Raw genomic sequence first — 27679 nt, forward strand, 5'->3', positions numbered from 1 at the left:
AGTACTTATATCTGAAAGGAAAATGAATCCTAGACCTTCACATCCCATCCCACCTTTACATCCCAAACCCAAAACACCTATTAAAAAATCAGGGCTTCCCTGGTGGCACAGTGGTTGAGAATCTGCCTGCCGATGCAGGGTGCGTGGGTTCGAGCCCTGGTCTGGGAGAATCCCACATGCCGCAGAGCAACTGGGCCTGTGTGCCACAACTGCTGAGCCTGAGCTCTAGAGCCTGCGAGACACAACTACTGAGCCCACATGCCACAACTGCTGAAGCCCATGCTCCGCATCAAGAGGGGCTGCCGCAGTGAGAGGCCTGCACACCGCAACGGAGAGTGGTCCCCGCTCGCCGCAACTGGAGAGGGCCCGCACGCAGCAACGGGGACCCAGCTCAGCCATAAATAAATAAATAAATAGATAGATAGATAGATAGATAAATAAATAAATAATTTTTTTACAAAAAATCAGGCATCTTTAGAAACTAGTGCCATCTAGTGGAAGAAGGTGGTGTCAGCATTATAAGAGATTCCCTAAGGTGAGAAAGGTTCCTTATTTAGCTGCTGTTCTCCCCTCCTGCCCTTAAAGCTGAATGTTGTACTGTACTCCAGAGTTATTACTGTAACTAAAAAAATGTATAATTCTCCCAACCTTAAAAGTGATTTATAGGGGAGGGTGGGAGGGAGGGAGATGCATGAGGGAGGGGATGTGGGAACAGATGTATATGTATGACTGATTCACTTTGTTATAAAGCAGAAACTAATAAAAAAAAATGGAAAAAAAAAAGTGAATATAGAAATTTAAAAGTGAAAAAAAAAAGTGATTTATAAATTTGGAGATTATGGAGAAATTAGAGATGTAGGACAAAACAGAAAGGAGTAAAATTAAATCTTACGGTAGGATTTTATAATGACACATAACAATTACAGGGAGGTAGTGTATAAGTATGTCCCCTTAAAGGGGATGAGAAATGTAAAATTAAATGGAATACAAAAGAGCTTTGAAAACTGTTTAACTCTCTATCCAAAAATTAGGTGTTCCTATTGCTATTAATACACCATGAGTTTAAAAATAAGCTGTAGTTGGGACTCCCCTGGTGGTCCAGTGGTAAAGAATCTGCCTTCCAATGCAGGGGATGTGGGTTCGATCCCTGGTTGGGGAAGATCCCACATGCCGCGGAGCAACTAAGCCTGCACGCCACAACTACTGAGCTCACGCGTCTCAACGAGACAGCCCACGTGCCCTGGAGCCCGCAACAACTAGACAGAAGCCCACATGCCTCACTGCAGATCCCACACACTGCAGCTAAGACCCAACACAGCCAAAAAAAAAAAAAAAATTTTTTTTAAATACGCTGTAGTAAAACCCTGTTTTTTAGCTTGTATGTCAAGTAACACGGCTGGAATTTAAATTTTGGGAAGCTAATAGTGGGAAAAAAATGAAAAGTGAAGTAAAGATAGTAGAAATAAAAGCATAAGGATGACATAGACTAAATTTAGACAAATCATTAGTGAACAGTTTATATCCTTATTGCACACTGATTATAGTTTGGAAAATAACATTTAATATATATGATTTACTTGGGGTGAGGTTCATCTGAAATTCAAGGACATTTTTCTTTCTTATTAAATATTCATGGATAGAAGCTACACTAGGTTAGTCTAAAATTAACTTAAGGGCAAAGGCAATACCTGACAGGAAGCAGAGCTTCCCATGGATTTTCCCCTTAAGTGGGTCTGACTGAGGCTCAGCCCCTACAATTGGAAGTCAGGAAATGGATTAGAGCAAGCATGCCAAGCTCTAAGTGATGAGCTTTCAGCGCTGAAACATGCAAGATAAAAACCCATCCCAATTTCTGAGTAGGTGGTAAAAATATAATTTATATACAGTAATACACAATACAATTTTTCTTTGGATTTACAACAGAAATGCCAGGAATAATTCCCCTCACCTAGGAATTTTCATTGCTCTCCAAACTATAGGAGGTCTCAACCCATCAGTGGATTGTGAAATCAATTACTGGATTGTGAAATCAATTACTAGGTCAAGATCAACATTTACATATTAGAAAAAAAAAGAAAAGAAACGGAAAGAAAATATGTACATGGCACCAAATGTTTTGTGAAACTTGTTTCAGATATACCTGCACGTTAATAAGTATACAGAGTAGTGACATAAAAATCTTTTTTTTTTCCCCTATGGGCTGTGATCAGAAGTTTGATAGCCATTGTTCTCACTTATGAACACTCTTGGCTACAGATGTTGTGACTGACATTCATCTTCATCACATAAGAACCTAACACAGCCCTGGCACAGATCTTCAATATATAATTGGTGAGTAAATCAATGGATATTACTGTAGAAATCCAGTGTTCACACTAAAGGTTTTTGACTATGGCCACTTTTGACTATGACCAGCAACCAGACACTCCAACCTGGAGAAGCAAAAGAGAGGCACAGATCCAAAGCCCCCCAAAAGGAACTAAACAGGGAGAGGCCCAGGAGCAGCTGCAAAAAGACTTCACCTTCAAAAGTACTCCAGGGTCAGCATACTAGAAGGGTTACGTTATGATCTAATTTTTAGTTAAAATGTCAGTAACGAATGTTAAAAAAATAAAAAAGTCTTCAAAATATTCTGAAGCAATGGAATTTTATATTAGTAACATTTGCTTTAAGGCAAAACTCAAATTTAAGAACTCCAGAAGTCAGAAAGCAAGAGGCAAATAAATGGAGAGGAGAATGTGCATTCTAACTAGAGGCGACAAGAAACTCTAAGTCAATTGTGTTGAAGCACAGAAGATAAAGGTAAAAGCTCTGAAATGAACTTAGAAAGGTAAGGAGCCAGAACATGCATGACCTGGTAGGGAGGCCAGGATAAGATGTTCTTCTTTCAACACCTGCTGGAAAGCTACTGCAGGATTCTGTTTCTTGAGAGAGAGAGAGAGAGAGAGAGAGAGAGAGAGAGAGAGAGAGAGAGAGAGAGAGAGAGGGAGAGAGGGAGAGAGGGAGGGAGAGAGAGAGAGAAAGAGTGTGTGTTTGTGCGCGAGGGAGAGGGGGAGAGGGGGAGAGAGGGACAGAGGGACAGAGAGAGAGAGAGACGGACACAGGTACACAGGTATTTGAGTTTTGAAAAGATCATTATAGCTAGGTATGTAGTCTCTGACTCAGACTTCCCATTGCCATTTCAGTTAATTACTTCCAAGGAACTAGTTTCTTCTTCGTTAGATGTAACATCTGTTTACAAAGAGAAGTAAGTGCTTCTGTGTCCGCTATGTGTTCTGGGTGAAGCATAAGGTACTTACCATATGAGGAGGGGGAGCTGGTCCAGGAGAGAAAGGGACCCTTCCCCACATTTTCATGATATCACCAAGAGGCTGGAAGCTTTCATCACATGCTCTCTTCACCAACAAAGACATAGTGAAATAGCCGGCCTGAAACCATTCCGCCATCTCCTGATTATTGAAGGGACCTACAATAGCATTAATTAAACAGAAAGGCAGTAAGAATCCTTTCAAGCTAAAGAGGAAAAAAATATTTCTGGGGTCTGATCCTCACCCAGAGGTAACAATTTGTTTCAGGTGGCACCTATCAAATATCTTGTATAACATCTTAACTTATCACAAAACAGAAACAATTTAGAAATAAGCCTATGTCTACACATCCCAATTTCTCAGCAGTGTTTTAATTATTTTAAGGAGCGTAAGTGTCTCCAACTCACTCAATCTCTAAAGTTCATTTGTCAGAAAAGCATAACACTAAAAAGAGTTAGTGTTTGTTAGACTTTGTAGCACAGAGAAATAAATACGCAGGGCTGAATACGCTCTTCTCTAATTTTCATTTTCTGTTAGAGTTTACTGGAGGTTAGGCAAAATATAAACAATAATGAATTAAATTAAGAAAAATTATAATTTATTTATCTAGGGTAAGACTAAATCTGGCCTTGGTAAGGGAAAAAGAAAACTAACATTCTCTAGATGTTTTACAATAAGAAATAACCGAATATTTTATACATAAAATTAACAAACTCACTATCAATAACCATTGATTCAGCAACTATTTACTGAACACCAGTCACACAGGTCCAGGCAGGAAGATACAGCAGTAAACAAAACCAAGCCCTGGAACTTCCGCCTCTGGGAAGGTGGAGGAGATGTCCTTCTCCCTGCTCCTCCTGCCAAATACAACTAAAAACCCTGGACATTACATATAAAACAAACAAACAAAGAGACTCCTAAAGGTAGAGAGAAGGCAGCAGACTGACTAGAGGCCTTGGAGCCTGAGGAACCAGCTGGTGGTGAATTCCCTGGGTTTTCATTTTACCTCACACTTCCCAAATTTGGAGCTGAAGAAGCGAGCAACAAGAAACATGGCCCAATATATACAATTGAAAACATGACCCAATTACAGGCTATCTACAAGGAAGTCACTTAAAATATAACAATATAGGCAGGTATAAAATGAAAGGATAGAAAAAGATATATCAAACATTAATCAAAAGAAAGCTGAAGTGGTTATATTAGTATTTAATAAAGTAGGCTTCGGAGCAAAGAAAATTATCAGAGACAGAGAGGGACATTATATAATAATAAAGGGTCAATCCACCAAAATGTATGCACCAAACAACAAAACTGCGAAATATGTGAAGCAAAATCTGATAGCTGAAAAGAGACACAGAACAGATCCACAAGTTGAGGAGTTCAAAGAGAACAACGGATAGAACAACTAGACAGATAATCAGAAAGACTACAGAATTCAACACCACATCAACCAATAAGATCTAACTGACATCTACAGAACACTCCAAAGATAGCAAAATACATTCTTTTCAAGTACCCACAAAACATACAGCGAAACGGACTATATTCTGGACTGTGAATAAATCTCAACAGATTTTTAAAAACTGAAATCGTATACAGTGTGTTCTTCGACAACAACAAAATCAAACCAGAAACCATATACAGAAAGTTAGAAAATCTCTAAACACTTGGAAACTAAACTACACACTTCTAAATACTACATAGGTAACAGTGGAAGTCTCAAGAGAAATTTTTTAAAAATACACTCAATGAAAATATATGTATCAAAATGTGTGGTATGCAGTTAAATAAGCTCTGAGAGAGTCATGTATAGTATTAAATGCTTACATCAGAAAAAAGTCTCGGGGCCTCCCTGGTGGCGCAGTGGTTGAGAGTCCGCCTGCCGATGCAGGGGATACGGGTTCGTGCCCCGGTCTGGGAGGATCCCATATGCCGCGGAGCGGCTGGGCCCGTGAGCCATGGCCGCTGGGCCTGCGCATCCGGAGCCTGTGCTCCGCAACGGGAGAGGCCACAGCAGTGAGAGGCCCGCATACCGCAAAAAAAAAAAAAAAAGTCTCAAATCAATAATATAGGGCCTCCCTGGTGGCGCAAGTGGTTGGGAGTCCGCCTGCTGATGCAGGGGATACGGGTTCGTGCCCCGGTCTGGGAGGGTCCCATATGCCGCGGAGCGGCTGGGCCCGTGGGCCATGGCCGCTGAGCCTGCGCGTCCGGAGCCTGCGCGTCCAGAGCCTGTGCTCCGCAACGGGGGAGGCCACAACAGTGAGAGGCCCGCATACCGCAAGGAAAAAAAAAAAATAATAATAATATAAGCACCCACCTCAAGAATCTAGAAAAACAGCAAAATAAACCCTAAGATGCAGGAGAAGAAATAATACAGATAAGAGCAGAAATCAATGAAATTAAAAACAAAAACAACAGTGGAAAAAATCAGTAAAAGCTGATTCTTTGAAAGGATCAGTAAAATTAACAAATCTTTAGCATGACTTACAAAGAGAAAAAGAGAAATGAACAAATTATCAATATCATAAATGAAACTGGGGATTATCACTACAGAAACTGCAGACATTAAAAAGATAATAAGGGAACACTTTTATCAAAAAGATAATAAGGGAATAAAGAAGGGAATACTCTACACACATAAATTTAGATGAAATGGACCAATTCATCAAAAAACAAACCACCACAATTCATTCACAGTAAATAGATAATTTAAATAGTCCTGTAACTATTAAGGATATTGAATTTGTAACTTTTAAATTCCAAAAAAGAAGTCTCCACCTGGAGAATTCTACCAAACATTTAAAGAATTAACATACTGTGGCAAATGTATGGATGTTTCTCAAAAAACTAAAAATAGAACTACCACGTAACCTAGTAATTCCATTCCTGGGTATATACATCAAAAACACAAAACAAAACAAAAACAAAAACACTAATTCGAAACACGCTCCCCTATGTTTACAGAAGCATTATGTACAATCGCCAACATATGGAAGCAACCTAAGTGTCCATCAACACTTAGAATAAATGGATAAAGACAATGTGGTATATACATATATAATGGAATGCTACTCAGCCATAAAAAAAAGAATGAAATTTTGCCATTTGCAACAACGTGGATGGACTGGTGAAATAAATCAAAGAAAGAAAAATACTGTATGATATCACTTACATGTGGAATCTAAAAAATACAACAAACTAGTAAATATAACCACAAAGAAACAGACTCACAGACATAGAGAACAAATTAGTGGTTACCAGTGGGAAGAGGGGAGGGGAGAGGGGCAATATAGGGGTAGGTTAGAGGTACAAAGTATTAAAAAAAACCACACACACACACACACACACACACAGAATTAACACCAATTCTAAACAATCTTTTCCATAAAATAGAAGGGGAGGAAATAAGTGACAGTTCATTTTATGAAGCTAATATTACCCTGATACCAAAACCAGACAATGAGAATACTAAAAAAAAAAAAAAAAAAAACCCCAAAAAACTAAAAAATATCCTTTAGGAACAGAGACACAAAAATCCTTAACAATATATTACTGAGTAAGATTCAGCAATATATAAAAAGAATTACACAGCATGACCAAATGGAGTTTATTCCAAGGATGAAAATCTGGTTCAAAATTCAAAAACCAGTCAATGTAATCTACCATATTTAACTGGTTAAAGAAAAATCACATGATCATATCAACAGATGCTGAAAAGGCATTTGACAAAATCCAATATTGGATCATGGTAAAAGCTCTCAAAATAAAGGTTATTTCCTTAACTTGATAAAACAGTACCTACAAAAACTCAACAGCTAACATTACCACTTAATTATTATTAAAGTTCCCCCTAAGATAGGAAAGTAGGATAAACAAAGCAAGTATGTCAGCTCTCACCCCTCTTATTCAACACAGTGTTGGAACACACAGTAAGGCAACAAAAGGAAATAAGAGGCATACATATTGGAAATGAAAAAAGAAAACTGTCCCTATTTGCAGATGACAATAATAATGTCTACATAGAAAAGCCTATGGACTCTAATGAAACAACTCCTAGAACTAATAAGTGAGCTCAGCAATGTCACAGAATAGACAAACATCTAAAACTCAATTCTATATAGTAGCAGTGAACAGATACTGAAATATAATATATAAAATTGCTCAAAAAAATCATATACTTAGGTATACATTCAACAAAACATGTACAGAATCTATGTTGAAAACCACACAGTGCTAATGAAAGAAATCAAAGATCTAAATAAACTGAGAGACATACTATGTTCATCGATGGGAAGACTCAACATGGTAAAGATGTCAATTCTCTTCAAAATTATATAGAGGGGGCTTCCTTCCCTGGTGGCGCAGTGGTTAAGAATCCACCTGCCAATGCAAGCGACACGGGTTCGAGCCCTAGTCCGGGAAGATCCCACATGCCGCAGAGCAACTAAGCCCGTGTGCCACAACTACTGAGCCTGCGCGCCTAGAGCCCGTGCTCTGCAACACAAGAAGCCACCGCAATGAGAAGCCTGCGCACTGCAACAAAGAGTAGCCCACGCTTACCACAACTAGAGAAAAGCCTGCACGCACCAACAAAGACCCAAAGCAGCCAAAAATAAAATAAAAAAATTTTTTGTTCCCGGGACGCGGGCCTCTCACTGTTGTGGCCTCTCCCGTTGCGGAGTACAGGCTCCAGACACACAGCCTCAGCGGCCATGGCTCACGGGCCCAGCCGCTCCACAGCACGTGGGATCTTCCCGGACCGGGGCACAAACCCGTGTCCCCTGCATCAGCAGGCGGACTCCCAACCACTGCACCACCAGGGAAGCCCTAAAATAAAATTTTTTAAAAATGATATAGAGGTTTAACATAATCCCTATTAAAATCTCAGCAAGATTTTTGGTAAATATAGACAGGATTATTCAAAAACTTATATGGAAAAGCAAACTAGAAAAACTAAATGCTCTTTTGATAAGAGGAATCAGTCTACCCAATATCAGGACTTACTCTATAGCTATAGTAACCAAGACTACATAGTATTGGCTGGAGGGACAGACACAGCGATCAAATAAAGAACCCAGGGAATTTCTTGGCAGTCCAGTGGTTAGGGCTCTGCGCTTCCACTGCAGTGGGCATGGGTGCAATCCCTGGTCGGAGAACTAAGATCCCATAAGCCGTGCAGCGTGGCCACCAAAAAAAAAAAAAAAAAAGAACAAAGAACCCAGAAATCGACCAACACAAATATGCTCAACTAAACTTTGACAAAAGTATAAAAACAATTCAGGAAAGACAGACTTTTCAACAAAAGGCCCCAGAACAACTGGACATCCATAGGCAAAAAAAATAAACCTTGACCTAAGTCCCATACCTTATATAAAAATTATCTCAAAATGGAACACCAACTTAAGTGTAAAACATAAAGCTATAGATTTTGGGGGGAAAAAACCTTCGGGATGTAAAGCTCAGCAAAGAGTTCTTAATACCCAAAGCACAATCCATAAAAGAAAAAAACTGATCAATTGCATTTCATCAAAATTTAAAATTTTTGCTCTGTTAAAGACTGTCCAGAGTCTGTTGTGAATCTAGACTGTATCAATATGTCAATATCCTGGGGCTTCCCTGGTGGCACAGTGGTTGGGAATCCACCTGCCAATGCACGGGACCCGGGTTCAAGCCCTGGTCTGGGAGGATCCCACATACCGCAGAGCAGCTGGGCCCATGTACCACAACTGCTGAGCCTGTGCTCTAGAGCCCGTGAGCCCTAACTACTGAGCCCGTGAGCCACAACTACTGAGCCTGCATGCCACAACTGCTGAGGCCTGTGTGCCTGGAGCCCGTGCTCCACAACGAAAGAGGCCACCGCAATAAGAGGCCCATGCACCGCGACAAGGAGTGGCCCCCACTTGCCACAACAGGAGAGGGCCCACGTGCAGCAATGGGGACCCAACACAGCCAAAAATAAATAAAATTTTTTAAAAAACAAAATATCCTGGATGTGGTACTGTTTTACAGTTTTGTCAGAGGTTACCACTGGGGGAAACTGGGCAAAGGGTACATGGAATCTCTATATTATTTCCTACAACTGCTTGTGAAGCTATAATTATCTCAGAGTAAATTAAATTAAAACACACACCTGTATATGTTTTAATTACAACAGATTCTACAGGCATGTGAAGAGATCATGAACAAATATATACAGTGCCAGGTAGTGACAGATGCTATGAAGAAGAATAAAGCAGGGTAGGGGGACCGAGGATAGAAGGGGAATAATGATGTTAGAGAGAGGTCACAGGCTGTACTTGGTAAAACATTATCATGAAACTGACACTAATACAGTGAACAACCAATTTCAGGTTATAAGCAAAAACTTCAAAAGCAGAAATGAAAAATCAACCAATGTCCTTCACAGCATTCTCTCCCCATTCTAATCTAACTTATGCACCATACACATAGTTTAAGCAATTAGTTTATAATATGGTACTCTTTTTTCAGATATTTTAAATAGTTCTTCCTCATTTATGATATCAACTCCACTTCAGTGAAACATTCAACCAAGGTTTTCCAAGATGGCTGCCATCATCTTTTTTTATGGTAGGGAGACTGAAATACAGTGAATGTACGAAACTCAACTGCCTAGTTAATACCTGACATGCCAGAAATGAGGATGTCTTAAGCATACTGTTTACAACCCTATCATATTAGTCATCACATTCTGCCTTGTATTCAAATTGTTCTCACTAGACTCCCTCCCATCACTGAAACTGTAAAGTACGATGGAGGGAACCTATAAACAAGCCTTCTATATATGAAGAAAGCCGGTAGCACTGACTTTTGTTCTACTAGTATGCAAATTAACGTTAAATAATTACCATCCTACAGAATCTGGAGGTAATGGCATACCTCTGTACATAAAGTAGAATGGAACAACCTACCTTGAATTTCTCCCTGAGGATCTTTGTAATACCACTTCTGCATTGCTTCATGCATCAGTGGAATTGAGACTCCCTTAGCTCTGTGCTCTTGCAGTTTTGATGCCAGTCTCTCATCATCTAGTGCACTGTCTTGTAGATAAGCCACCATCTTCTCAGCTTGCTAAGGGAAAAATTTAAAAATGAAATGTGGAAACAAATGATCCTAAATTAATACTTGTACATATAAAAATTGTCTGCCTTTTTTGGACTACTTGATCTGTGAGAGGCATTGTACAAATAACGCAGCAGGCAACAATTTAATTCGTCCAACATGCCATGAAATAGGTACTATCCGCATTTTACAGAGGGGGAAACTAAGGCTCAGAGGGTGTCAAGTCTTGCTCAAGGTCTCAAAATTATTAAGCAAACCCAAATGAGACTGAAACACAAGCTGGTATGGATCAAAGCCCAAGCTTCTAATCAACACACTTTAAAGTGCCATTTAAACAAATAAACAATCCTAAGTTATATAAACTAAACCTATAAAAGACATGAGCATTAACAGATCAAAAGGTTCAATTGAAACAATTACAAATAAAATCTTTTACAAGTTTTACTAAGACACTGTCCCCTTTCTTCAACATTTCCTGCCACCAACCACTCCACCCTGAAGAAAAGAGAATTTCTTTTGTAGAAAGCAAATTATCATTTACTTTACATATAAACAATAGTATATAAAATCTTAGGGAACTCTAGAGACATGAATATGATGGTAATATACTGAGAGTTTAACTATTTTCCCTGTTACACTTTAGGCAAAAAATAGAAGACACAGTGCCTATCCACAGCTGCCTTGTATTCGCCATTTTTGGCATTCCATTAATTTCCAAAAAGAAAAAAGAAAAGCAAACAGCTTAAGGGCAACCTCAGAAGAGCAAAAAATAACCTGATATAATGACTCTACACAGCAGAAATGATTTGAAAGACAATTACTCATAAAAATAAATACTAGACATAAAAACAACTTTTTCAGTACACAAAACCTAGCGCACAAAAGTTCCATTTTTGAATATTCATTTAATGCTTTTCAATGTTTATGGCAGTTCAAGAGGGAAAAAAAAAAAAGGATTACGTGATTTGTACCTGCTCCAAATGTTTGAGACCCTCTTCATCATCTGGCTCTGTGGAAACAGTGCCCATACCAGGAGCACCTACGACCGGCGTTTCAACTGGCCGGAGGGCAGGACTAGGATTGGGAACAGGAGGTGGAAGGATGAGAAGAGGAGAGGCTGTATCTGAAGGAATCTGTGACAGGGGCTGCTGGACACCAGGAACCATTTCTAGAGGAAAAAAATGTAGACAGATAAAAATCCTTTAAAATATAGAGACTCTTATGAAAAATAACTATCAAGTTGGGCAGCTTACTAAATGGGCTCAACAGATACGTGAACCGTGTCATGAACACTGCTGCTACTTCTTATGGAGAAGTGTAGCATTTCTCCCTAGAATGACAAAAGTACCTGCATAGGATGATAACAAATAAGATTAAAAGGTATCCAGAAAGGCCTTTTACAGTGCCAACCTGTATCACTAGAGCATCTACCCAATAGTTATAGGTCTACCTCCTGAAAACAAACAGAATCAGTCCAATCCCTTCCTTACATCATGTCTCTGAATAGTAAAGACAATTTAAATAGCACTGCAAATCTCCTCGAAGATGCCACATCTCAGCATAAAAACCTTTATTAAAAATATCTGCAATTATTTTGAATAAGTACCTATTTCAAGTTATTATTAACATAATTCAGTGCAACACATTTTGTAGGATAACAAAAAGCTCTCGGGGTCTACCTGTACGGTGCAGGAGGTTCTTTGCAATAAGAATAAAGACTGCAAAAGAGGTTGTGTCTTGGTTCCTATATCTAACCTCTCAGTATGCAGGTTCTTAAGAAGGAAAGGGGAATGGAAGTAATTAGATACAGTTGCAGTTTCCCCTTTGAAACCTTGTTTGTTCAATTACAGATAGCTTCTGCAAATGCCTGTTCCTCTCACTCTATCCTTTCTTTGCCAAACTTCTTTGGACAGTCTACACAACCTGTCTCTACTTCACCACCATCCACACGCTACAATGTGACCTGCACTCCCAAGCCCCCAGAAAAGCTTCTCTCCCAAAGATAAGCAGTGACCCAAAGTCCTCAAATCCAACAGCTCCTCCTCGTCCCCATCACCTAGCCTTAGTCTGACATTATCTTCCCAATTCTAAACTGGAACATTCTCCTTCCTTCATTTTCCTGCACTCTATTCTTGCCTCTGAAGATTTTTCTCTGGCTTCTCTATGTACCCTCTGAAAATAGGAATTATCCATGTTCTAGTCTCAGTCCAATTCGTCTCATCCCTAACAAGTGTAATCTTTTAAATTTTCATTCTCTCTGTGGCCCTAAACTCTTCCCAGTGAGCTACAGTCCCCTCACTCAGAACTGCGCTCTGGCCATCTCTATCTAATTTCTCATCAACACCTCAGACTCAATGTTCATAACTGAATTTGTTCTCTACCCTCGCAAATGTGCTCCTCAACTTCCACTCTTTTTCTGTTAAGGATACCATAATCCTCTCAGGCACCTCACTCATCTTTGACTCTTCCCTCTTCTTTGCCCTGATATACAACAGTAACTATGTCCTGCCAATTTCTACTTTGAAATCTCATCTGCCACTACCTCCCTTTACAAGTGCACTGCCTACATCAGTGACTGCTCAGGACACCAACAGGTCACAGAGCAGCCCATCTGTCATCACAACCTACCCTACACAGAGAGCTGTCAAATATATGTTCCAACCGTGTTTCCCACAAGCCTCCTTTTCACACCTCATAATTCATGTAAATAAAAACAGGAGCTGATTTCCTGCCCATACCTGGATCAGTCCTACTTCCTCACTGTAGCTTTCACTGCTACCTAGTACTGGAATGCCCTCTTCTAATTCATCCAGCTACACCTACCTCCAAATTCTACTTATTATTCCAAGACAAGCTCAAAGACACTTGATTCCTGAAGCATTCCAGGAGTCTGCCAATCATGAATTCATATCATTACTTTTTGTCCTAGGTTATTGAGATACACATGCTTTATTTCCCCCAGAAACTATAAATCCAGAATTTCAATCTTTAATGCCACCTATGCAGCTTTCCCAAACCCCACCCTAAAATCTCCTGGAGTAAGGCCCCAGGCATGTACATTTAAGAGTATGAACCACAAGTAATTTGGGTGGGGCACATCATAACTGAAAAATGAAAGAGGTCTCAAAGCATACAAGTCCTAGGTGCCTTGTACATATAGTAGAGATTCAAATACTTGCTGAATTCATTCGTTCAGCTTTATGACAGACATAAAAAACTGAAAAACAAAAAATCCGTGGTTCAAGCTATCAAAATAGTATTTATTGGGCAAAAAAGAGAATAAACAGATTTTATAATATTGTATTGCTATGTTAGAAACAGTGTTGGTTGTTTAAGAAGAAAGAGAAGACACCTAACCTAGCTTGGGAACTTGGGGTGGGAGAGTTTCAGGCACAGAGAACAGCATATGCTAAGGCACAAAGGCAAGAGAACAAGGCACATTTCAGGACCTAACAGGCTGTGAAGCTGGTGAATAGAGTACAAAGTAGAGAGAGTTGGTGCTGAAACTGCACGGAGCGGAGGCAGATGCCAGGTCATGCAAGGTCTCTTAGGCCATGTTAAAGGGTGTGAATTTTTATGATGAATAAATCAATTCACCTTTCAATATCAGGCATTATACTGTCGTTTTATGTCCAAGAAGAAACATGGGAATGAACATTAATATTACCTACTAAGGTATATGAGCAACTTAAAATCAATATAATGACATTGGAGAAGGAGATACACTTTAAGCTTATTCTCCAGCAAAGGTGATGGACTTGCACAGATTCATCTTGGCCTCTTTTGAAACAATGGCATTCTGGTGTGTCATCTGGATGCACATATAGCCATTACATAAAAGGAATCTGATATGGGAATCAAACTACCACAGAGGATCCCAAACTCAGTTTGCTTGACTGATACCAGGGTGGCTATATCATAGCACCCTAGGAAATGATACTACTTTGCTGCTTCTAATTCTGTTTTGATGAATTCTGAGATAGATACACAGGGGAAGCAGTGTTTGAGAAGGTTTACTGGTAAAATAATCTATTCCAATAATTTACCACTAGAAGCAGTTCAAAGAGGCATAAACAGAAGCCTCTCTTATCGGTGATCACTGGCCCCAGCAAAATCCAAGTTTGGCTTGTTGCCTCTCATAAATACATACCATCTCCCCTGCTGGGTACTTTGGTTGATAGACTATTTTCTGTCCGACTCTCTTCTTCAGCTTTTTCCATTTGCTCAGTTTTGGGTTCCTCTTTCCTCTCAAACTGTGGTGCCTCCTGAGGCTGATGGTCTGAAGGAGTGCCTGGTCTAGCAGATGAGGTGGAGGTTTGGGAGGTTTCCTCACTAGCTTCTGTAACATGATGTAATCTTAAATTAACAACTTAGGAAACTTTTAGTTTGATTTTTTTTTTTTTTAAGTAAAGGACAAAAATGAGCCTTACCAACTCCTACTCTGTCTGTCTTTTCTCCTTCCTTCTTATTTGTCTTATCGGGTTCTTTGGCTTCTTCATTATGGCTACCTTCAGAGTCAGAGCATTCCTCCCCTTCTTCTACAGGCCGGAAGTCCATCTCCTGCTCTTCTGGGATAGGCTCTTTCTGTACTTTCTGTAGCAAGAAAATTAAGCCAAAGATTAATAGCATATTTGGATTTGGACGAAGGTCAGTACCTGTCATAATATTTAAAACAAATTTCTTACCTTTAGGGACAGGAAGGCTCCAGATGAGTCAAATGTGCCCATTTCTTCTTCAGCATCCTCTAAGCACCATTCAGGCAGGCTATCCCTGTCATCATCTATGCTTCCGCTGCCAGAGCGCACCCTTCGGTAACCCCGCTCATCATCCCGATCTCGAAACTCAAACTCAAACCTTCGCCGTCGTTCCATGTGTTCCCGCCAGCCTGCAGAACGAGGGCCATCTGGGATGAAGAGGAGGACACTAAACTTAGAAAAGTTTTATGACAGTATTTGAGAAAGAAAACCATAGATAGGGAACAAAGGAGGAAACTACAACTGATGGCAACTTCAAATGGATCAATCTACTAAAGAGAAAATTAGGCAAATGAAACGAAGCTCAAAGCTCAGTATTATATACGATACACCATCACTCAGTGACAACAGTAGTTATCTTCGTTAACTACTGAGCCACACAACATACTCTAAAGCTTTTAAAGATAAATTTAAAACAAATCACTTTTAAAAGACAGTTCTTCAAAGTACATACTTTTAATAAGCTCTAGATATCTGACTGAAATGCTGATAGGCCACTCACGTGGCCCACTCCTAGCCCAGACTTACAGCACTGGATATCTTTCCATACTGAGGTCCATGCCTTCCCTTTGGCAAGTCTTAAAGCATTTTCGTTCTTCTGATGAAAATATCCTTCTTTATGGATAAGACCAGCTCCTTTGATAATATAATAATATCCAGGATACTATGATATCATGTCAATTCATAGTATCAAACTCATCATGTCCACTTACCAGCGCCAGGATCACATTTGCAATCCTGATTCCCTAAAAAAGTCATGGAATTATAGTACTGACATATCGTATTTGGCCCACTATCCTAGTTCTATAGTTTAAGAAGCAAAACCTCTGACAGCAGAAGTAACGTGCATAATGAAAAGTAGCAGTCGAATCCAATTCCGCATCCTCTGCTGCTTTTTCCACAATAACATGCTTCCTCTCCTTTCCCTTTTCTCTCATCTCTTCACTCTCCCTAGGGAGTTTTAATTTAACACCCCCAGGGACATTCCTAAATCCACCCTTGCATATTATGTAGCACATCTACTTTCCAACAAAAAACGAATGCCTAAGACCAAAAGCTACAAGTTAAGGTATTTTCTCTCTAAAGAAAAGGGGTGTGTGTGTGGTTCTTGTTAAAATCTGACAAACCTGAGCCTAAGAGAGTCTTAAGAAGAGACACATGTTTTAACCTATATCTTTGCTTTCTCTGTGGGAGACAGCAAAAGAAATGAAGTCAAAGTTAAATGTTACTATACTACTGAGGCCCAATTTGCTAAAACCAGCAATCTAAAAATCAAACTGAAAACCAAAGGGCAAAATGTTAAAACACCAAATACAGGTAGCATCTTATAAGCCACTTACAAAAAGGTAAGAAAACATTATTCTCCCACTTCCCACACTTCACTTACAACAACAAAACACAATTTACTATCTTCTATGAAAATGAAGGAATTTTATACCCAGACCGCCTAAAGGTTACCCTAGAGTCATTATCCCAAAGAAGTGCTCAGGATCAGAAGCTGATTCCAGAGTACTCTGTCTGCTACTCTCATTTCTAAGTAGGCACTGTGATAGGAATCTATCCTTCTAGGCATGTGGCTCATTCTTCCCGCTTAACCAAGTTTCCTAAGTTCACCTCCCAGAGTGGGTGCTTAGCTGTCCTTAATGCTCCCAACGCCATACATAGCCAACTGTGAGCCATACTTTAATAAAACTATATACCATAATTTTTTTGTTGTCTTAAATAGTGAATAAAATTTTGTTCATGAAACTAAATTTAGCAGATAAGGAACATCTCTAGCTTATTAAGACTGACCACTGCTTTACAGACCTTATATCAGAACTAAAGTTTGATACTATTTTCATAAGTCAAAATCATGATATTTAAAATTTTAATCAAAGCCTAATAAAGGATTAACTAAAATGTTAAGAGTAACTGATAACAACTGATATAACCAGACTTATTTTTAATATGCTGGGTTGAAAAAGTAATGCCTATTTACAGTGCCTATTTACAGTGTTTTCTCAGCCCCCATGCATCTTTATGTCCCCCAAACTGTCTTTTTAAAATATATGGATAAAAAATTTGGAAAACTGTCAAGTCGATGACAAAAATGACATGAAAAAGTCAAATACTGGAGAGAAAGATTTAGAAAAGATGGGGGAAAAAAAAAGGACCATATATATCCAAAATCTAAGCTCTTGGGTGAGGAGGGTAAGTGGTAGAATATAACACTAAAGTTTTACTTTTAACTTGCTTCAACAGAATCAACATCAGACGTTTGGGCTCAGAAACACTGTTCATCTTCCAAAACATTCACCTTGTTTGTTTTTGATCAGCTGGAATTTTTCTTTTTGCTCAGCCCAGATCCTGTCCATTCTTCCAGTGAATGCTTGTTAGGAACACACAGTCTACAAACCCTTCTGCTTACAGGCAAGCTCAGCACAAAATGCCGTGATGCCTTGAAGAGAACTATAACAGTTGGTTGCCCATGACACAGACTAATGAGAACTGCCTAAATAACTGTGATGCAAACAATGCCCAGTAACGACAGAAAACTCACCCAAGAGGCAGCCAATGAGGAGTTGGGGTAAAAACATTATAACTCTATCCAAAGATAAACTTCACTAAGTTTCCACCTACCCACAACACCATAAAGCATCCTGAATGCCTGTTATAATGTTAACTCAGACCGAGACTAATGGTTTGTTAATAACTTGATTTTAAAAAATAAAAACAGCTTACATTATTATTATAACTTCCTCTATTAAAGTAAGCTTCCCTGGCATACAGCCAATAGATAAAACAATGTTATGCATGTGAAATTCAAAAGACATGTACACACTCTTTGTATGCTTCAGTTCTGCATGACCCCAAGATTCAAACTACAATGGCATCTGATGATCATGAGGCATAGAATCAACACTTGGGTAGGGAACGATCTTTGACACAAAGCACCAGTGTCTTCAATTACCAGCATATCTAATGTCGGGGAAGAACAGTTTGAAGCATTCTTAAGAGTCAAACAGAAGAACTTATAAAACCACTAATCACGACTATTCTCTCTCCTTTTTCTAAAGTTAGAGGGACAAAAGAATAAACTTGTGATTATGTTTTTGACCTGGGTTTAAAGTTTATTCTTCAAATAATGTGAGCAGAAATCACATTTTTAGGACAAAAAGAGAAAAAAAAGAATAATTCCTCTCTTATGCAGGAAAAAAAACTCACTTTATGGGGAGCCCATATTCCTAAGTAAGCATATAATTATCACCTAAGAAAAACGCATGCTGAAAAAAGATTCAAAAATTTAGGAAAACTGGGCTGTCGGACCCGGAGCCGTCTGGGAGCCCCTAATTGTTGCTCCAGGTTCTTTCAGGTGTACGTGTCTGTTATTCCCAGGGCTCTACTGGGCTAGAGAAAGAGGAGGAACCTGTCCAGAATCCCCGCAGGACAGGAAAAGGAAGGGACACTCAACATGGAAAAAGTCTGCAGTGAAAATGAAGGAAAGCCTGAGAACCAAGGCAAGATGGAAAACAAAGAACAGCCACTGGATGAGGGAAAGCCGGGAGTAGCTTGTACTGTGGAAGACAAGGAAAAGTTAGAAAACAAGGGAAGGACAGATCTCAAGGGAAAGACAGAAGATGAGGAAGTACTAAAGGATAAGGAAAAGCCAGAGAGTGAGGCAAAGCCAAAAGAAGGAAATCCAGAGAGCCAAGGAAAGCCAGTGAGTGAGGGAAAACCAAAAGAAGGAAAACCAGAGAGTGAGGGAAAGCCAGTAAGTGAGGGAAAGCCAGTGAGCGAGGGAAAGCCAAAAGAAGAAAAGCAGCCAGCGAACCAAGGGCTGCAGGAAAGCGCCCAGCTGGGGATGATGTACCCAGGAAGGCCAAAAGAAAAACCAACAAGGGGCTGGCTCAGTGTCTCAAGGAATACAAGGAGGCCATCCACGACATGCATTTGAGCAATGAAGAGATGATAAGAGAATTTGACGAGATGGCCAGGGTGGAGGATGAGGTGAAGAAAACCAGACAGAAATTGGGGGAGTTTATGTGGATGCAAAAAAGTTTACAGGACCCCTTCCACCGGAGGGGCCCAAGGGAACTCAGGGGTGGCTGCAGGGCCCCCCAAAGGGGCTTTGAAGACATTCCTTTTGTGTAGTGCCCCTGGCAGGCATCTGAAAGGCCTTGTGCTTTATTTAACCTTATGCTAATACTATGCTTTAGGTGTCACTCTCTTTATCCAACTGCAGCCCTGTGTGTTGCAGTAGCAGATTTTCCTCCATTGCATGGAAAAATGTTTATGGTGCATTGTAAAATGTTTAAAAAACCAGTTTTCAGAACCATATATACGGCATCAGTCCATTTTTGTAAAACTACAAAGATACTTACCTAGTGATCCATGTACAGAAAAAACTCGGAAAGCTGTGTCTACTAAAAGATTAACAGTGAAAAAAAAAATTTAGGAAAACTGAATGAAACCCTTTCTCATTTTTGCAGTTAAGGGCAGGTGCTTCCCATTAACCCACACTGCCCCAGAAAAATAAAAGTGACTTTAATCAACTAAATAGATTTGGGGAATATTTTACGTTAAAAATTTTTGTGGGAGCAAGACTGAGTGTGACAACATAAACATGACCCCTCTTGTTTTTCTTTGCCGGTTTATGTTTTCCACTTTATCCCTAACAATTCCCACCAAATCCTCACTATTTCAGGCCCTGTGTGCTTTTACTCAGCAGAATTCTTACCAGGACTGTGAGGCCGCCACCTCTCTCCATCCCTCCTTGATCCAGCTAGTCGCCAACCTCCATCTTCATCTTCTCCATTCTGTTCCTCTCTAAAAATACGCCAGTTTTCACTTTCTGATCGTATAAATTCATGCTTTCTTCCTACTGATGTTGGCCCACCTTCCTCAAAATTTGGTCTCCCTGTAAAGAAAGTGAGTCAACATAAGCTTCAGCCAGCAAGGATTTTGAACAGACTTGATTGCTCAAATCAAGCTTTTCTGCAAATGTGTCCATTTCAACGTTCAGGCAGTATAAATAACTGTGGATATATGTGTATATTATTAGACACATTTCTCAAAGCTGAATGTTCTAAGACTGGGAAATTATTTTTTTAAACAAAATAATATGTGCATTTTTTAAAAGGCCATGCAATGAAAACTGAATCAACCTTCCCGCTACACAAGAGCCCCCCAGAGTCTTGCTCCCCAGAAGTAGCCACCATCAACAGTTTCTTACAAAGCCTTCCAAACACTGACCATGGCTATACTTATGCATATATATACAGATCTCTCATTCACACTCACATAACACTACCCTCAGGCTGTTACATATGTTGTTTTGTACCCTTGCTGTTTTCACTTGGCAGTCCTTCCTTACCAGCATATACTTCTTTTTTTCCGTTTTTAAGTCATACAATATTTTTAACTATATGATTTACTAAATCAACTTAATTTATTTAATCAACTTCTACTGGTGATTCTGTCCAAATAGGATATCTGTAAACTTCAACCTCTCTTTTATTCCAAAACAGACTGTAAGCTCAAAACCAGAGAGTGGAGGCATTCTACTTTTCCTTTACTCTAGCACCTAGTACACTACAGGCGTACAGCAAATTGCTCTGCAACAGAATTCAAAGCTAAGCTTTGTCTAACCTGATGCAACTCAAGAGCTACATTAACAGTGAAAGAGAGCCTATTACGCCAAGTAAACTAAGTTGGTTTCAAAGGACAAGAGAATTCTGTACTGTGCAAATTCTTCAGTCACCATACCACATGGGCTAACACTTAAATTCACAACAAATTACCCCAAATCTCACATTAAAGTATGCAGCTGAATATCCAAAACATACATTGATGTCTTCAGTTTATAACAATAAAATATACAAATTCTCACAGTAACAACCTCAATTCTTTTCATTAAACCATCTTAAAAGTGAAAAAAAATTGTACGTTTGAAAATGAGGAAATTCTAATTTCTGGTCATCCTCTTATATTCAATTTCACATGTATTAAGATTCCATACCCTGTTCACCCAAACAGTTATTAGGCTGTTACAAGATATTATTCTATTACAGAATAATCTTGGAATGGGGGGGGTACAATTATTTGCTGGGCAAAATACCCTTATTATGACAGGCAGCCTCTAAGATAGCCCTCAACAATCCCTGACTTCTGGCCTCTGTGTAATTCCCTCACCTTAAGTGTGGGCTGGACTCATTACTGACTTGCTCCTAACAGAATCCAGCAGAAGTGATGAGATGTCACTTCTGATACTAAGTTAAAAACTTCCATCTTGGACGCTCTCCCTGAGGGAATCCAGCGGCCCTGTTGTGAGGCAGCCCTGTGGAGAAGCCCACATGGCAAAGAACTGAGGCTTGCCAACAGCCTCGTGCGTGAGCTTGGAAGCGGATCCAACCCCAGACAAGCCCTGAGATGACTGAAGCCTCATGAGAGACCTAGGCCAGAACCACCTAGCTAAGCTGCTCCATCCTGGCCCACAGAAGCTGAGAAAATAAATGTTTGCTGCTTTCCGCTACTAAGTTTTGGGGTAACTTATTACATGGCCACAGTTAATAAAAACACTCGCTTAACTGATTTAATCTTCATTACAATACTCAGTATTAGAAATTATTTTTCCCATTTTACAGCTGAGAATATTGAGGCTCAAAAAGATAACCCAGGAGAATTGTCCAAAATCACACACCACTGCTTAAACGACACAGGATTCAAATCTTAACCTTCTGACTCATTGAACAAATATTTGTTGCATATTGCACTAAGTGCCAAGTTTTACGAATTCAAGTATAGATACATTCCATGTCTGCCCTTGGGCTAGAAGGGTCAGAAGACATTTCCAGGTTCTCTTGCTCAGAATAAGAAGGGGTGAGACATTTTACAAAGCCCACATCCATTATATGACTTGATGAAAAATATAGCTATACTCACAGAAGAAAAATTTAAAACAAAGAAATCCCTAATGCGTATAAATTGATAAGTGATGGGAAATGACTTTTAACACATGTAAATCATTCAGTCACAAGCAATATGTGCCAGGCATATTGAGAATACAATTGCCTGATGGATGAGCTGGTCAAAACACTGATTTTCATCTACTTTTACACTACGTCTTTGAGAAGTAATGAATGTACCAAAATAAGCAAAGGAAACCCACTAATGGCAAAATGTTTAACGCATCAAAAACTGGTCATTACAGTTTTTTCTAACAGATGATAAGTTGCAAAAAATTAAAGATATTAAAAATAAAAATACCAGTAATTCCTCAACCATAGAAATAGAACTCCCACGTTATCTGTGGTTAGCTTTTACATAACATCTTTAAAATGTAGTTTCAATCAGTGTACCCACTATTTTATAATCTAAATAGCAAATACTTCTCTGTGATTATACATCTTACTGATAATATAAATGGATACACAGCAGGTATACCTTGCAGCTGTTGCACTATCTAGTAGATTATTCCCCACCAGACATTTACATCATAACTAACTTTTTGAGAACTAGGTAACAAGGAAGAAATATCTGCGTGCATATGTGTTTTGTTTTTCTGAACTACTTCTTCTGAAAAAAAACTTCAAAGAGTAAAATTACTAGGTCAAATGACAGACTTCATACATTGACATACCTTTCTCTCCTCCTCCAAAAAAGGGCAGGTAAGACCACCAGACCATTTTAGATTATCAAAACTAAGTGCTGCTATCCTTTTGAAGCTTTTCTACTTTAATGGTTGTAAATATACTAATGTGGCTCAAATATGAATTTTTCACATCAAAGATTTTTCATATTGTTTGCTGACTTTATTTCCCTTTATGTGAATAATCTGTCTGCATTTTTTTCTAAACTAGCAGCTTCTATAACCTTCATAACTGTCAAGTCCTACGTATACGTTTCATATTGGTACCTAGGAATAAGAAAAATATAAAGGGCAGGATAGGGTAAAAAATAGGGAAAGTAAAGGAAGAAAAAAATCTGGCTTTTCTGCTTACTGCAAACTCATAATTCTCAACCTGTTGGAAAATCTGTACCTCATAAAGTTTAAATGACTATTTATGCCATTCTTTGTTCCAAAAAGGATTTGTGACAGAAATTTTGAAGATAGAGAGGAGCACAGTACTAAAGAAAGTAGGAAGATCGTGGAGCCACAGACCTGATTTTAAACTGTCTCCAATTCTGATCTGTACACCTTGACTAAAGAAGATCCCATTCCTAATATGAAAGAGGGTATGTGTGTGTGTGTGTGTGTGTGTGTGTGTGTGTATGTTACTGAGGCAGCCATCTGAATTTACACCAACACTAGCCAATTCCAGTTCAAAAATTCTATAACAAAGGAGTTCAGATCTTGTTACCAAGTGCTTGTTTCTACAAAATAATTCCTAAAAACTGCAATATATTTTTTGATGTATCAAATGTTGCATAACGAATAACTGAAACAGAAAGATCTGGGTGACAACTTCTCCAGTAAACCAAGGAAAACCAGAATAATATAGTTCTGACATGCCAAACATATCCCACATGTAAGTGCAAGGTAAAGAAAGTTTTGCGCTCAGGCATCACTGTCATTTTCATAAGAGAAGGATGAAAAGGATTCAAGAACTTTTAAATGTACCATACTCACCTCCTCCCCCTATCTTTAAGAAAACTTACTATTGGACTTCCCTGGTGGTGCAGTGGTAAGAATCCACCTGTCAAGGCAGGGGACACGGGTTCGGGAAGACCCCACATGCCACAAAGCAACTAAGCCCGTGCACCACACCTACTGAGCCTGCGCTCTAGAACTCATGAGCCACAACTACTGAAGCCCGTGCCTGGAGCCCGTGCTCCGCAACAAGAGAAGCCACCACAATGAGAAGTCCGTGCACCGGCAACAGAGTAGCACCCGCTCGCCACAACAAGAGAAAGCTCGCGTGCAGCAACAAAGACCCAATGCAGCCAAAAATGAATGAATGAATGAATGAATGAAAACTTATTATTGAAGTCTAACATTCATATCAAGAAGTACACAAATCATAAATGTACAATTCAGTTTTCACAAAGCAATATATATCCACCTACCTACTAAGATTTAAAAAAAAAAAAATTTATCAGGACCTCTCAAAAGTCTTCATGTCCTCCCAATCAGCCTTTACCAAGGTAAACACTATCCTGCCTTCTATCTCCAAAGATTAGTTTTGCCTATTTTTGAACTTTTTTATATAAATGGAGTATTAGTTTACGTCTGGCTTTTTTTAAATTGAAGTATAGTTGTTTAATTAACAACTGTTAATTTCTGCTGTACATCAAAGTGATTCGGTTATACATATATACATGCCCTTTTTTTTAATATTCTTTTCCATTATGGTTTATCAGAGTATTGAATATAGTTCTCTGTGCTGTACAGTAGGACCTACTGTTTACCCATTCTATATATAAAAGCTTACATCTGCTAATCCCAACCTCCCACTCCACCCCTCCTCCAACCCCCTCTCCCTTGGTAACCACAAGTCTGTTCTCTATGTCCATGATTCTGTTTCATAGAAAGGTTCATTTGTGTCATATTTTAGATTCCACATATAAGTGATATCATATGGTATTTGTCTTTCTCTTTCTGACTTCCTTCACTTAGTACGATAATCTCTAGTTGCATCCATGTTGCTGCAAATGGCATGATTTCATTCCTTTTTACAGCTGAGTAGTATTCCATTGTATATATGCACCACATCTTTTTTATCCATTCATCTGTTGTTTCCATGTCTTGGCTATTGTGAACAGTGCTGCTATGAACACAGGGGTGCATGTATCTTTTTGAACTAGAGTTTTGTCTGGGTATATGCCCAGGAGTGGAATTGCTAGATCATATGATAATTCTATTTTTAGTCTTCTGAGGAACCTCCCTATTGTTTTCCATAGTGGCTGTACCAACTTACATTCCCACCAACAGTGTAGGAGGGTTCCCTTTTCTCTTACATCCTCTCCAGCATTTGTTATTTGTAGAGTTTTTGTTTGTTTGTTTGTTTTCTGGCAGCACCTCATGGTTAGCTGGTCTTAGTTCCCCAACCAGGGACTGAACCCAGGCCCTCAGCAGTGAACGCTGGGAATCCTAACCACTGGACCACCAGGGAAATCCCTGTTATTTGTACAGTTTTTTTAAAATAAATTTTATTTATTTATTTATTTATTTATTTATTTATTTATTTTTTTGCTGTACGTGGGCCTCTCACTGTTGTGGCGTCTCCTGTTGCGGCGTCTCCTGTTGCGGAGCACAGGCTCCGGACGCGCAGGCTCAGTGGCCATGGCTTACGGGCCCAGCCGCTCCATGGCATGTGGGATCTCCCCAGACCGGGGCACGAACGCACGTCCCCTGTATCGCCAGGCGGACTCTCAACCACTGCGCCACCAGGGAAGCCCAGTTTTATTTATTTTTATTTATTTATTTTTGGCTGTGTCGGGTCTTCATTTCTGTGCAAGGGCTTTCTCTAGTTGTGGCAAGCGGGGGCCACTCTTCATCGCGGTGCACGGGCCTCTCACTGTCGTGGCCTCTCTTGTTGTGGAGCACAGGCTCCAGACGCGCAGGCTCAGTAGTTGTGGCTCACAGGCCCAGTTGCCCCACAGCATGTGGGATCTTCCCAGACCAGGTCTCGAACCCGTGTCCCCTTCACTGGCAGGCAGATTCTCAACCACTGCGTCACCAGGGAAGCCCTTGTACAGTTTTGTTTTTTTGTTTGTTTTTTTTTTTTTTTTTTTGTTATTTTTTTTTTTTAATTTTACAAATTTAATCAGTTATACATATATATATGTTCCCATATCCCCTCCCTTTTGCGTCTCCCTCCCACCCTCCCTATCCCACCCCTCCAGGCGGTCACAAAGAACCGAGCTGATCTCCCTGTGCTATGCGGCTGCTTCCCACTAGCTATCTACCTTACGTTTGGTAGTGTATATATGTCCATGCCGCTCTTTCACTTTGTCACAGCTTACCCTTCCCCCTCCCCATATCCTCAAGTCCATGCTCTAGTAGGTCTGTGTCTTTATTCCTGTCTTACCCCTATGTTCTTGATGACATTTTTTTCTTAAATTCCATATATATGTGTCAGCATACAGTATTTGTCTTTCTCTTTCTGACTTACTTCACTCTGTATGACAGACCCTTGTACAGTTTTTATTGATGGCCATTCTGACTGGTGTGAGGTGGTACCTCGCTGTAGTGATTTGCTTTGCATTTCTCTAATAATTAAGAGACATCAAGCATCTTTTCATGTACTGTTGACCACTCGTATTTCTTCTTTGGAGAAATGTCTATTTATGTCTTCTGCCCATTTTTCAATTGAGTTCTTTGTTTTTTTGTTATTGAGTTGTATGAGCTGTTTGTGTATTTTGGAAATTAAGCCCTCGTCAGTTGCTTTGTTTGCAAATATTTTCTCCCATTCTGTAGTATGTGTGGCTTCTTTCATTGAACATTACGGGAAATTCATCCACGTTGTTACAGAGAACAGAAGCTTGTTCTTTTGCACTGTGGTATGGGATCTCATTGTATGAACAGACCACAATGTATTACTCTACTACTGATTTAGGTTGTTAGTTTTTTGCTATTATAAACTGCATTGCTATAAACATTCCTGGATGTGAAATTTGGTGAGCGTATGTTTCCAATTCTGTTGATATTTACCTAGGAGTGAAACTGCTGGGCCACAAAGGTATATTCAACTTCAGTAAGTGCTACCAAGTATTTTCCCAGAGAAGCAGTACTACTTTACCATTTTTTGTTTGTTTGTTTTCTCATACCTCTAGCACACATTAAGATGAGTGCTTTCTCCATGAACAAATACAGTTAAAGACATATGATTGAAAATAAAGAAGAGACTTAGATATAGCACCTACCCCCTCCAGGTCCACAGTCCAGGGACACACATGTAAACAAATGACTTGATACATTACAGTTGACAAAATGCATTGATATATCTCATCCCATCCTCATAATAACCACAGGGTTGAGTCAACCTTACCATCTTTTTTTTTTTTTTTTAAACATCCAAAGATTTTATTAGGGGAAATGCCTGCATGAAAGGAAGGAGGGAAGAAGCCAGGGAAGGCTGGGATAGCCATCAGACCAAGATGCAAGGCACGGTTAGATACTTGATAAAGATTTATTGAAGAAATTAGGAGCTTCTTTAAGAACTTTGAAGTCAGGGGTCAGAATGATAAAGCTACATTCACATAACTTCTTACAGATAATAACATGAAAGAATTTTAGGGCAGAAAAAATCTTAGATATAAACTAATACTGGGTAGTGACTGTGAGAGCCAAGGACTTCACAGGGTCCTGGGCCTCACTCTGTGCTGGGCCCAGCCACTGGACTGGACTGGAGCAGGGAGCTCATTTACCTTCAACCTTACCATCTTTATTGTTCCTGTGAGGAAAGGGATACCTGTAGGGGGATCTCCCACGGTCACACAGCTGAGTAGTGACCAAATCAAAAATAGAACATAGATGTTCAAACTCCTAATCCAGGGTTTACTCACAAATTAAACCCATCAGAAGCAGCCAGAAATTCTACAAAAATA

At 39.5% G+C, this 27679-nt stretch overlaps 2 protein-coding genes across 3 annotated transcripts in view; one reads left to right on the top strand and one right to left on the bottom strand.

Moving 5' to 3' along the window:
* Positions 1-27679, bottom strand: part of GIGYF2 (GRB10 interacting GYF protein 2) — a 132347-nt gene that overhangs the window by 39447 nt on the left and 65221 nt on the right. For both annotated transcript variants that reach the window (XM_060105989.1, XM_060105990.1), the window contains 7 exons: positions 19869-20048; positions 15080-15297; positions 14825-14987; positions 14545-14733; positions 11366-11562; positions 10244-10403; positions 3300-3466 (listed from right to left, as the gene is read on the bottom strand). In XM_060105989.1, coding sequence (XP_059961972.1) covers positions 3300-3466; positions 10244-10403; positions 11366-11562; positions 14545-14733; positions 14825-14987; positions 15080-15297; positions 19869-20048 — 1274 coding nt within the window. The remainder of the gene's footprint in view (positions 1-3299; positions 3467-10243; positions 10404-11365; positions 11563-14544; positions 14734-14824; positions 14988-15079; positions 15298-19868; positions 20049-27679) is intronic.
* On the top strand, positions 18454-19565 carry LOC132495083 (transcription elongation factor A protein-like 4). The gene is given in 2 exon segments (XM_060106678.1): positions 18454-18948; positions 18951-19565. Coding segments are annotated over 2 exon segments (678 nt in total). The 5' UTR covers positions 18454-18602; the 3' UTR covers positions 19283-19565.

Source organism: Mesoplodon densirostris, chromosome 8 (genome assembly GCF_025265405.1).
Source record: "Mesoplodon densirostris isolate mMesDen1 chromosome 8, mMesDen1 primary haplotype, whole genome shotgun sequence".
NCBI lineage: Eukaryota > Metazoa > Chordata > Mammalia > Artiodactyla > Ziphiidae > Mesoplodon > Mesoplodon densirostris.